We start from the raw sequence: 12773 nt of genomic DNA, 5'->3' as shown, positions 1-12773 counted from the left end.
CTGTGAAGCAGCTTCAGTGACTGTAGGACGGTAGCCCAAGGGAGCCAGGCTTAGTATAATTCTGGTAAGCCTGACTTTGAGCGAGTTTGTTTACGTATTTTTTGATGACCTATGCCATAGGTTCTCAAACTGGGTTCTGTAGAACCCATGATTTCTGTGAGGAACATTTTAGGTTTCCACGAGTGGTGAGAATGAATGCGACCAGCTCTCGTTTTACCCCCATTAGCGCTTAGTTTATGACTTCGAAGAGAAAACTTGCAAGAAATTTTGTATTTAACTACGATGTCATTGCACACCGCATCTGCACATCGGCTGTCTGCGGGTAGCGAGAGACCCACACAGTGCCAGCACTAAAGACTCGTAGTCTTGCACGCGCCATGAAACTTGCTCGATTTGCAGACCCGCTGTGACAGAGTGCTGGTAATTCATGCTCGTGAGCGCAGTTTGTTAATGGGTGCCTCGGCGTTTTATTTGTGGCTCATGGCGTGCCAGCATTTACGTGGCAGTTTTCATACATTGCACTGATGATTTGCCACTGCACTATGTTGGTTTGTAAATGAAATGCGCAACCAGTGCTTCGATACGCGCAAGAGGCAGTGCTTCGTGCTGGCTGTGGGCTGCATGAACATTTAGGTTTAGCCTTATGACTGGTGTATCAGTCGACGGCCATTTCGCAGTGTGACTGGCATGCCTTCATTTATGTTTTGCGGCCATTTCGCAGTGTGACTGGCATGCCTTCATTTATGTTTTGCAAGAAATAAAACAAGCTTCTGTATATCCAGCGCTTTGCTTGCGTGAACACATTGCTTACGATGCACGGGTGCCTGAAGCATGCAGTGCATGGTCGGTGGGCACATTACGTGACTCGCGGTGCGGGTGGGGGTGTTGCGGAGGAATCGCAAGTCTATGTATTATCAGGAGTTGCACATCAACATCAATGACGGTGGCCTTCGGTATTAAAGATAATAGGCCAATGCGGGCAGTGAATTAATACTGTGGTGGCACGCGTCGAGAAATGTCACGTACCCCCCTCTATTGATTGTCTTCGTGCTATAGGAAAAGTTAAGGGTTCCACGGCACTCCGGAAACGCCGTTGAAGTTCCCCAAGGCCAGAATATTTGAGAACTCCTGACCTATGCAAATGAACGTTTCCTTCTTCTGGAAGTCCAAAGCAAGCGCGGGCATCTGACTGAGCCTTCTTTGCACGACAGCAGGTGCACTACAGGATGTTGTACATGCTGTCCCATCACCATGGGTGGATCCAGATGGGGGTCTGGATGCCCTGAACCCCTCTTAATTCTTTAATGTATGCCCCCTAGGAGAGCACCTGTAAGGTCCTCTCATAAGCCGACCTCCCCTTCGGAAGAATCCCATATCTGCCCCTGCATGTGACCTAACCTCAAGGTGTTATTACACACATCCATTACATGCACAGTGTTGATTTTTAATGCATAATGTTGTGTGAAAGTTATTGCAGAGGTGCAGAACAGACAAATGAATGTACCTCGTTCTGTCTGTAGGGCCGGCTTAGTCAGATGATTTGCCATTGACTTGCTACAAAAGTTTGGTTTTATAAAAGAAGCGAGAGTACCAGTCCTTTAATCATTGTTTATCTTTACTACAGGTGGACGGGCAGCGCATAGTGGTGACCCTGAAGACCACTAACTGGGCACAGGCAGTGGAACACGAACTGAAACTGTGCTGCAATAACACAGTTCCCCTGGCAGAGCCCTCAAGCAGAGACGCCGAGGAGGATGCAGCACCGCTGGATGGGAACGATGCCGCACCCGACGGTATGTTCATGCACAAAGCTCTTAGCTTGTTGCAGTCGTTTCATTGATTGCTTCGTTAATTTGGTACGCATGACACGCAAGCACGACAGAGATGAATATGCCATGACATGAATGATGAGCAAGGAATGTCGTCTATTTAATGACATGAACAGTACAAATGACATGATGTGTACAACAGAATCCATTGTGGTGGTTTCTAGCTCTGCATTTAAGAATATGCTTAGCAAGACATGCACGCGTGACAAGGATGGATGATGTATCATGGCGTGAATTTCGTGAATGACAAGCTGCCATAGGAGTCATTTCCTCAAATAAAGATGTCATGACATAATATAACTGACATGACATACATGCCATGGCATGTACCGTATTTACTCCTGTAGCACAAGCACTGGCTAAGGTTGGCCGACTGTCCTTTAATGTTTGCTACCATGTTCGTTAGTGTTCGTTGTGTGATGTTTCCTTCTTTTTCAGAAGTTGTGCACTCATTAATTCTGTTCATCGTAAATAGTGCAATGAAACGGGGCAATAGAAATGAATACAAACACAGACGCAACTCAACTTTCTCATCGTTGATTCTCCCTTTCCACTGTGCAGAATGGTCAAACGACTACGAGTGCCACTCGCAGTCTTCATCGGGCAAGAGCAGCCCTTCGTTCTCCGGAGACGTGGCGCTAGCTCCCGAGGAGTCGGCCGTCCCACCACCCGTGCCCGGTCGGTCAACGCCGACCATGAACCCACCAGGCAGGCCTCCACCTCCACAGCGGCCACCACCTCCGCAGAGGCCATTACCACCTCAGCGACCACCTCCTCCACCCGAGCAGGAGGTCAAAGCGTCCGCTGTTCAAGATCAGGTATGTCGGAATGTTTGAGCCACGGCAGCATACACTTCACCTGGTTTGTGTCCATGCCCATGCGCCACTGCGTGCATCCAAAGGCTTACACCCCACCCAAGGAGTAAGATAAGACAGGAGCGCCGACTCCGCCGCTGTGCAACGCATTCGCTTGGGACAAACTGCAACACGAATGCGGTGGTCTAACTCATTCGTTTGCTCTCTTCCTCCACTCCTCTTTACGCTCTCACACATGCTTTCCCCTTCCCTTGCGCTTCCAGCCAACTACTCGCAACACGTAGCGCTATCTGTCGAGGCACGGGGTAATACAGTTGAACCCGTTTATAACGAACTCGAAAGTGTCGCGAAAAGTGGTCGTTATATCAGTAGTTCATTGTATATGGACTCGCCCTTAAAAACGTGTGCTTAGCGGCGAAGCCTTTTTTTTTTCTTTGCACTTTTATTAAAGTGCTAAGAACCCCTTCGGTGACAAGCTAAGCCTTTTCGCGTCGTGAAGCGACGCCCGCTGCGTGCTCACGAGTGAATTAACCGCCTTTGCAATGAGCTGACACCATTTCACCGTAGCGCGGTACCGCGACGTGGAGCCGATCATCCCTGGCTAGTTGCGTGCAGCGCGTCGCCTACTCGGTTCGCGGAGTCACTGCCAGGCCGCTTGCTGTATGCCGTATGCGCGCGTTTGTACGTTCTTCGTGCTTGCTTCACTCCAGACCGTGCACGGGTGTGGCGACTAGCCTCTTCGTTCAACGCGGCGAAAACAAGCATTTTGCAAGCAACGCGCACTCGACGTCTCCGCGATGCTCTCGCGGCCCTGCACGACGATGCGCGGCGCACTTGAGTTGTCACGTAGTCAAACACGCAGTATACGCTCGCTGTCAGTGCATTGACGTTTCTCGGTGCCCGCGCCGCTCAACAACAGCGAGCTACTTTCGTTTCTACAAAGCGACGCGCACTTTAAAGCGGTCTCGCACGACGCGGCTAGAGTGTACTGTAACGCGGCGGCGGTGAACTTGCGAACGGCAGGCAGCATGGCGCGCTCGTACCGCCGTCAATCCGCAGTGTACGGCGTACGCCACACGCACAGCCGAGCGGATATCTACAGATGACTGTGATAAGGTTGTCGGCTATAAGTCACAATGGCACGTTCATCGGCGGCCGCCACCTCGCCTTCGCTCTTTTTTGATGCTTATCCGCGAAAGCATTGCCGCAATCACGCGGAAGTCGTAATCACCGATCGACCGGTCTCTGACGTTACCGAAAAGACGGACGACCTTTTGCGGCACATTGTGGCTTCGACGAGTTTAGGGACGCAGTGAACCTTTTTGCGATGGAAAGTTATCGCGGTTATCACTTCTTGCATTTATGCCTTCTTGCGTTCCAAGGCATTGTTTGGTTCATCGCAGGTGGTCGTAGCTGCAGAGAACGGCGTCAGGATAGGTTACCGTGCGAAAGCTGATCGCAAGGCTTCATGCTGCCTACTATTTTTTTTCTTCCTCACTGCCATTCTGCCAATGAAGAAACGCCTGGAAAGTGAGCGACCTCGCTCGCAGCGTCCGAAATCTGCGTGCGGTGCTCGCCGATCTGGGATATCTAAGTCGCGAGCACCGTGGTCGCGAGTTAACTGGAGCGGGGCACGCGCAAGCGCGCTCCCCTGTCACGCTTTAGAAGGAATGTTTTAACTTTTTTTCGCTTCGTATGTGCCATATTTTTACCGTGACCGTGTCTGAAGTGTTCGTTGTAAAAGTAGGAGGCTTTGAAAAATGTTCGCTATATGTGGACGCAGCATCAATGGTTAGCATAGGAAAATCGTAAGTGCACCGAAATATGGTCGTTATAACCGATAGATCGTTATACGTGGGATCGTTATAAGTGGTTTTGACTGTAATTCAACAACCTGCTCTCATGAGCACATACTCTGACTGCCGGAGGCCGGCGGCCGATTTCTTGACAACTGATGTCTCTCCTCCACAACTTTCTTCATTCGTAGTGCCTTCTGGTGAACACTCTGTGAAGCTAGATCCGGCGTTGCATAATGTGTCCCTTCCAGACGAGTAGAGTTGGCGCTCCTGTCTGATCTTCCTCCGTGACCCCACCCCTTTAACTTTACAGCTTATGCTGCGTGTTCTAGCCCAAACCTAGCACAAAATACCATGCTCTTTACACTTTACAGGGGGAACAATAAAAATTACCAATAAGTTGTTGAGAAGTCACAGTCATACTTAATTAATTCGAATTCCAGGAGGGCTGGGAACTTGTTCAAATGAAACAGAGTTCAAACTAATGAGAGCGTCTTTAAATACAGTCTAGCAGGTGATGACCTGTGCAGTACTCATGCAGTAGTGTAAACATTACCATGCATTTCTGGATGGGCACTGTCAGCCTGATGTTGAGCTGAGGCTAGGTGTAAATAAAGGTGAGTGTGGCCATAGAGGAAGAAGAGGAGAGCGTGCCTCTTCTTCTCTAGTCAGCCATAGCTGGGACATGGGCAAGTGTGCCATAGTGGAGGCGGCAAATGTTAGGAGTAACGTGTGCAGGTGAGTGCCAAAAGGGTGAAGCAGTGGGGCCGTGTAATGAGCAGTGAAGTACAGTCAACTGCCGATTTTTCGGATGCCCGATTTCCCGGACATGCTCGAAAATTCGGACGCTTTCAGCGGCACCGTCACCAGCCCCATAGATGTCAATTGATTAGAACGTCCGAAATTTCGGACGCTGAAACTCTTCCGCGTCCGATTTTTCGGACTTTCTCCCCAAATTGCAGGTCTGAAAGGCATTATTTGAAGCCCCCACCTCTGCCGCGTCTATCATCTCGTAGGTTCGAACACTTTCGCAAGTCAATCTGTTTGCGACAGTAGCACAGTCCGAAAGTCAGCTTTGCCGCAATGCAGAAGCGTTAAGGGGTGAAGCAGACCAGCAATTCAAAGGGGCCGCTATCACGGCGCCGTGCGGCGATGTCTTTACGGATAAGCAGCGGAAATGCGCGGAGGCGTGATGGCGGCAGCTGGCAAACGTGCCAGTATGGCTTATCGCTGACAACCCTGACGATAAGGATCTTCAGTTAATGTGGCCAAGCGCAGTTGCAGCCATACTGCAACTGCGCTTGAGAACCCCAGGCCAGAACCCCAATGCGCCGCACCGCCATTCTTGCTGCCTCTTTGTGCAAAACCGCTAAGTGTACCGCACAGATGCGTTGCCTTCATGGACGAAACCAGCTTGCCATTGCCACGCCCGTGTGCAGTCAGGGACAAAGTGCGCATCACGAACCCTTTAATGATAAATGCGTGCGTACGATACAACAACAGTACAGTGACGGCGTCAGCTTAGTTGGCGATGTGCTGCACACAACTAGATACGATCGGTTTCACACGGCAGCGAATGCTGCGTATCGGCGGAGATTCGGCGATGTGTGTATGCATCGTTTACATGCGAACACGCATCGGGGAAAACCGGACGAGTCGTCCGCTCTTCCGCCACAGTCTTTGTTTTCCGCGTCATCGTTTCCAAACACTCCATGCGAGAGAGTCGTAATCCATCCCGCGCTTTGCTGGTATCAGCGGCGCTCATCACGAGATGCATTCTTGCAAGTGGCGGTTGGCACGTAGTTAAGCGGGGTTTGCGGCAGGTACCGAATGTATTTGCGAGAGCCTGGGCGCACACCAAAATGCCTAATAATTGTACTGGGAGGCATTAAAGCTATTTTGCACGTGGCTGTAGCGATTTGACCGCTTGAGCGGAATAAAAGCGCATGAATTCGTTTTTTCGGACGATTTCGCGGTCCCTAGGGAGTCCAAAAAATCGGACGTTGAATGTAATTGAAGTGCTGTTGGTCAAGTGTAGCACGTACTTGTATTAAAGCAAGCACGAAGGGACCTCGAAAATTTGTTAATCTTAGCAGAAGTGCACTGAATCAATGTTGAACTGGTCTGAGCCGTGTCGTCAAGCAGTTCCGCCTAACTTCATCAAGCTACTGAACACCCAACTTTTGGCTCTATGTCAAGCTGCTTGTTTTTTATTACTCCTTCCTCCAGACAACGTCTGCTGCTCCCCCAAGGCGTGTCCCTCCACCACGACCTGTGCCGCCACCCATACGACCTCCGCCACCGGCTACAGAGACGTCGGCCTCCTCCGGTCCACCACCGGACACACCTCCTCCGCCACCTCCACCACCCAGAGTGGACTCGTTTGAAAAGAGTCCCCCAGACACCGCAAAGAACGGCATTGGAGGTGCTGACGAGGAAGAAGAACCACCCTCGTCCCCCTGGCAGACCCTGCCTCCAGCGCCGCCTCCTCCTACCCAGTCCTTCGTTGCAGACGAACAACTCAGTCAGCAGCATCCTGTACTCCCATCAGCCCCACCTCCCTTCTCGCAGGGCCCGCCCTCTCACATGCCCCCTGCTCCTTCGGCCCCGCCCCCCTCCGGCCCCCCTTCCTCAGCTCCGCCCTCTCTACCCCCACAGTCGGTGCATTCCAGTCAACAACCATTGCCACCTGCTCCGGCACAAGCTCCGCCTCCGGTACCGCAGGGTCCACCTCCTGCTCCACCTGCTGCGGTTGAAAGTGCAACTTCTGCCCCGCACATGGCTCCGCCCACAGGTCCACCCCCGAGCCTGCCGCCGGCCCCGCCGATACCGTCGAGGCCAAAGGTCATGGCGCCCGTCATCATGCAAGCTGCCGCCGATGCAAAGCCTCCGCCCATACCCGCGAGGTCGAAGGCTGGCCCGCCTGTGTTCAACAGGCCTAACAACTGAAACCCCTGAAGATGCTTGCGTTCGTCATGTCGATGACTAAGATTTGCACCTAGGAGATGAAGCACTGCTAAAATAACCTCGCAGAAAGCATTCCATTTGCGGGCGTTAGTCGCGAGAGTACGTCGTTTATGCGTATGCGGTGGAAACGAAAGGAAAGCGTGCGCAGACGCCGGAAGACACCTAGCAGTACGTGATAGTCCAACCAACGGATTCTTCGGCGCTCCAGCAAAGCTGGAGCCACTGTGTAGATGGCAACGTACTGTACTAGCCGAGATTCAATGGCGCAGAGCAACAATCTTAACGCAAACGACCTCCTGCTTCTCGAGTAATGTAGGAGCTTATTCCTTACGTTATTACGGCAGGGCTCATCACCAGCCTTTCGAGACCAAACATTTCTTTTCATAATTTCATCACTGGCTGGCACCTGCGGGAAGGCCAGCCAAGCCAAGTAATTTAAAAGCGAGCCAATCTCATGCAGAGCCCTAAATGTCAACAAATAAGTGGTTTGTGATTCTACGGTATTTTGCTCTAATTTACCGCATTATGCACGCACACTCATATGCCCGCTTTTCATTGACCTGAGTACGGTTCCGATTTCATTATCCTCAGTTCTTGTAGGGCACATTCTCGGCACAGAATTCTGCATTGGCCATTTGTAGGTATCGACAACGGTGGCGCGTTTGCAGTCTCTGAACGCGCTTCTTGACTCCTACCCTTGTGTGTTGCTGCGTCTCTAGTCATACCAACATACTTTTTAAGTAGGAACAGTCTGGGACATGTGTACATTGGAGTGTCCTCCACCTTAGATGCCCAGGTGCTCCATAGTGGGTGTACCTCTTTGTGTGAGAACTCTCCCTCTGCTCCTGTTTACTTTAATATTTATATTTCCTCGTCAAGTTATGCACAGTCGCCCGTAAACTGAGCGTGATGTTTCTTCATTTCTTGCCTATGATATTCTCGCGGATACTTTATCACGATAAACTGAGTGCGCTATCTTGCTGTGCTCCAGAGTATAACTCACAAATGGATCTTGTTGCGCAAGAAGAAAAGAAAACACAAGTGTTTCTTTTGCGTGTTTTATTCTATGATGCTCTTTTTACTCTTGCTTTTCTTTTTAGGCGGATGTTCTGAGTGGATGTGAGAAATACCATTCAACTCGCGGTTATAAGTGTAGTAGGTGTCACATTTTCACTTGCCTTAAAGGGACAACAAAGAGAAAGAGAATGCATCATCTACTAATAGTGAATCGTGCTTTCACTATACCAAAAACACCACTTTTGATGCGACAAGACACATGATAAGCTAGAAAATGCACCCACAGATGGCGCCACCACCTTGAGGCTCCTGCACCAGCTTACCACGACATCGTAGACTTTGGCAGCAGCTGCTAGGGCGTACACAACTCTTTGTTGGGGAAAATGAATTGCATCACATACTGAGGGAGCCAGACGCTTCAGTTTGGAAGTTTCACAAAGTTTTATTGGGCCAATGTGGGCCAGTGAAGCCTGTGACTTAAAGGAGTACTGACACGATTTTAAGACATCACAAAAGGGACATTTTTTGTTTCCTTGGTATGCGGTGTCAACGCTGTCCACACACCGGAATCGGAGAACACATAAAAACATTTTAATTTGACTGTGAACTTTTCGTCGCTGAGCATCTGCAAGCCAGCCCCACTGCAATGGACATTATCCCGACGTGTCAACACAGTTCTCCCAAGTTTGCGAGCTCTGCCTCCTGCATGTAGTCTAAATCGCAGAAATAACTGTCGGGGTCATTGGACGACAATTCACTCATCGTTCTTTATGTGCACAACGAGCAGGTGACGGATTTGCCGCTAGTATGTTGCGAGTTTATGTATCCCCGTGTCGCCACACAGCTATGAAACGTCACTGAGAAGCCACCCTCTCGATATCAAAACCGAAAGTGTCTTTTTAATATAGCAGTAATTAAAATATATTAGATGCATTCCCAGGCACCACAATACTCGTTTTAGGTTTCTCGACCCCAGTACTTTTTTTTAGAGCAAGAATCCGAAAATTTTTAACATTCGTGTCAGTACACCTTTAAAACCCCATCGAGCTGCTGGTGGTTTCGGTGCGAAATTCGAGACTGAAACTTTGACCTCGATTTTTTTTCTCATAATGAGCCTGTGAAGACAGAATGAATGACCATAGATTTCTCATCTTCGCTTTGGTGTCCCTTTAATGTGAAGTGCTTTGACCGTTCTTAACTCACGGTGTCTCTGGGTAGGTGATAAATGGTGGCTTGCCTTAAGTTAACTCTCTAGTTGCCCACTGCTGCAGAGTGTAGTGGACTTGTCCTGTTGGCTTCTGCCGTCTGTTTTGTCACTGATGCGGCCTGTTCGCTTCACGCCATTTTTTTGGCTGACGCAAAACTACGGCGCGCGCATTGTCGTTCTTGAGAACAGCATCTCTAGCGTAGGGTGTCTCGCGGTTATCTAACGGGAAACTGGCGCTGGAATCGTTCAGCCATTATAGGAAGGATGAAATGCAGTGGCTTCAGTCTCAGAGCCATGCATCAGTTGCAATGAATGACCCCAGTCATGTCGTCAATGTCTGTTAATGAAATTTATATGGAATCCACGTATACTCCGTAATGTTATATAGAAATCATGCGGATTTATTGGTGCGGCTTATGGAACAGTTTACAGAGCAGCATAGGGAGCAGTTACCCGAGTCATATCTGTCAATGTCTATCAATGGAATGTATACGGAATTCGTATATACTTAGTAAAATTAGACGGAAATGATACGGACTTATTGGAATGGCATACAAAACGTTTGCGGAGCAGTTTAGAAGGATGAATTACTTGGCAAGTTGTTTATTCATTGCTGAATAAAGAAGCGCTGAAAACTGCGCAACAATAGAAAAGGTGCTGAAAACACATATCGATATTGTGTTGTTGCCCGTTTTCTAGTGCTTCCGTACGTAGCAATCATTGGACAGTTGTTGCCTTGGCCAAGACGTGTCCGCTTGTTGGAGCATTGGCTCCACTGACATTCCCTGTTCAATGTCTTTTCCTCACATCATTGATTAATGTTTTCAGGTGGCTTAGAAAAACACTTTTCATGTGGAGCATTGGTTATGAAATGCTCAGGTACAAGAGCCAAGGTTCAGAGTGTTACATTGTTGCCAGCGTAAATCACTACATTTGCACATTTGAAGGTTGCGAGTTCAATCCCCATTGGCGGGGAGTTGTTTCGTAGTCCACATAAATGCATGTCCTTCGGTACTTTGCAGTCACTTCGCGCTAAAATGGGGAGCCAAAGCGCTGTTGGTTTACGATTTCTAGCATGACTGACCACGCTCTTACATGGGCGCTGCAACCGCTAAACCCTTTGAATACACCGAAAACGGTGTACCTTGTGGCTACACTCTGGACAAAAAAAGGCGTATTTGGGGTGTCTTTCAGCCGCACAACAATAATCTGTCTTGCATGCTTTCCCTGTGTTATCACTGCCTGCCGAGGACTGCCTGGTCACCACCAGCATGCAGCTATCAACGTGACATAGCACTCTTGATAGGAAAGTAGCGAGCATGCAATCTTTGAGGCAGGAAGTGTAACCAGGCCATACGATCGTTGTTGTGCACCAGAAGGACACTCCAAATACGCCTTTTGTCTTGGGAGTGTATATTCTTTGAAGTCGTGGGGGTTCGGTGTAGGCGCTGCATTTCCTTCTAGGTAACCGCAAGGAGCCCTGCGACCTCTAGTCTTTCGAAAGCAGAAAATACCCTGCTGTGTGGCGTATACGTAGTGATCGTTGTTGATGGCGTCCTCTGATTGTTAGCTTTCAGCAATCGCAAATACTCGATGTCTGCCACTTATTGAATGTGTCACATATGTGCGTCCCTGTCCTGTTATGTTTGGCAGCGGGTAATAATATATAGAACGTGTAATATACTTCAGCCCCCCCTTGTACACACCGCATGTATGCTACTGTAAACGCTTTGTGTAAATTGTGTGTTTCAGTGATGCTTCCTCTACCATATTCATGCGGGGTGTGGTGATGTAAGATATCTAATTTAAATTACAAAATTTCAGAGTCACACACTTTTATTTTCTTTTCTTTCTTCATGGTCGCTGGGCCACCAAAGGTTGCTGTTGCGGAATAAAGTGTACTTTATATTTTACATGCCTTGCTCACTTTTCTCACTATTTGTTTCTTTCAGAATTTGCGCTTTCTTCGATTCCAAAAAAGTTGATGTTCAAACCTTCCTTCGTTTGTTACTTGCCCATTAATACTTCACAGAGACGGTAACACCCAGCGCATCCACGAAACTACCTGTATAACTGTAGTCTGTCACAACCTATAAATAAATACACCCTTCGCCCCCAGTACTGTAGCGCTCTTGCCAGTCATTCGGGCAAGAGAGCCGTGCTGGGGGTTTCCGTTATAGCTTACTACTTTTTCACTGCTGGTGTAACTACTATGCATATTAACTCAAAGTTTGACGTCCCTACTTAAAAGATTACGTTTCCCCGAGCATTGATGTCGGAATTTTTGCTAGGTAGTTGAAATTTTTCGACCGAAAACCAGCGACACAAACGTGTCTGGATGGGACCTACCTGAAATACGCTAAAGGTGCTTGACGTCATGGAGATCAGGAAATGCATTTGGATAGGGGCGCCTATGCAAATTTTCTCTGGGCGGGGCAGTGACGGCTGTGGGCGGAGCTTACATTTATTTTTAGGTTGTAAACCAACTATAGGAAGAACGTTCACAGCAAGTGCATACAGAGAGAACATGTGGTGTTATAAAACTGGACCCAGGGCGACGCCGTCGATCGATGCCTGCATCGCTTCACCACCCTCTTCAACTTGCAACGGCTTTTCACATAGGCACGTACTACCACGTAACGGTATAAGTCTTAATTTTGGTTGCATTGAGAGTACATGTATGTGTGTGTGCTACTGAGGTGGTTGTTAGGCCAAGCTTGAGGTCCAAGATTTATGGCTATCTCATCATTCGTCTTAGAAATGGACAATGGGATTGGAAAAGGCATTGTCTGTTTGCATCAGGTGACTGGTCACGATTTTGTAATTCTATTCACCTCGCAACAACTTTCATGTGGGGTGCGGTAGGAGTATGGCACATAGGAAACGGAACAAACGTATTGATTGGCATAGACAACAGAAATACGGTACAAACGTTTCTTTGACGATGTTAGCTGTCGTGCCATAAGAAACAAGAAAACCAGGAAGTGCAAAAAATTTCTGGTTGTAAGTACAATATTAGCTGTAGTTTACAAAAGTTGTGTTTATCAGTAATGTTTACGATATCAGTGGGAATGTTGTTCCAGTCCAGACGTGTAAAGAGAGTAGCAAAGATGCTTTACTGCATTGATGTGGGTTTGCAAAC

General features: G+C 48.6%; 1 protein-coding gene across 1 annotated transcript in view; it reads left to right on the top strand.

The window, feature by feature from the left end:
* LOC119405068 (synaptojanin-1) overlaps positions 1-11544 on the top strand; it is a 41451-nt gene extending 29907 nt beyond the window's left edge. The window contains exons 21-23 of the mRNA XM_037671832.2: positions 1625-1793; positions 2391-2647; positions 6670-11544. Of these exons, the coding sequence (XP_037527760.1) occupies positions 1625-1793; positions 2391-2647; positions 6670-7389 (1146 nt within the window). The 3' untranslated portion in view covers positions 7390-11544. The remainder of the gene's footprint in view (positions 1-1624; positions 1794-2390; positions 2648-6669) is intronic.
* Positions 11545-12773: the final 1229 nt, after the last annotated feature.

This window comes from Rhipicephalus sanguineus, chromosome 9 (genome assembly GCF_013339695.2).
Source record: "Rhipicephalus sanguineus isolate Rsan-2018 chromosome 9, BIME_Rsan_1.4, whole genome shotgun sequence".
Lineage (NCBI taxonomy): Eukaryota > Metazoa > Arthropoda > Arachnida > Ixodida > Ixodidae > Rhipicephalus > Rhipicephalus sanguineus.
This window is presented reverse-complemented; position numbering and strand designations above follow the sequence as displayed.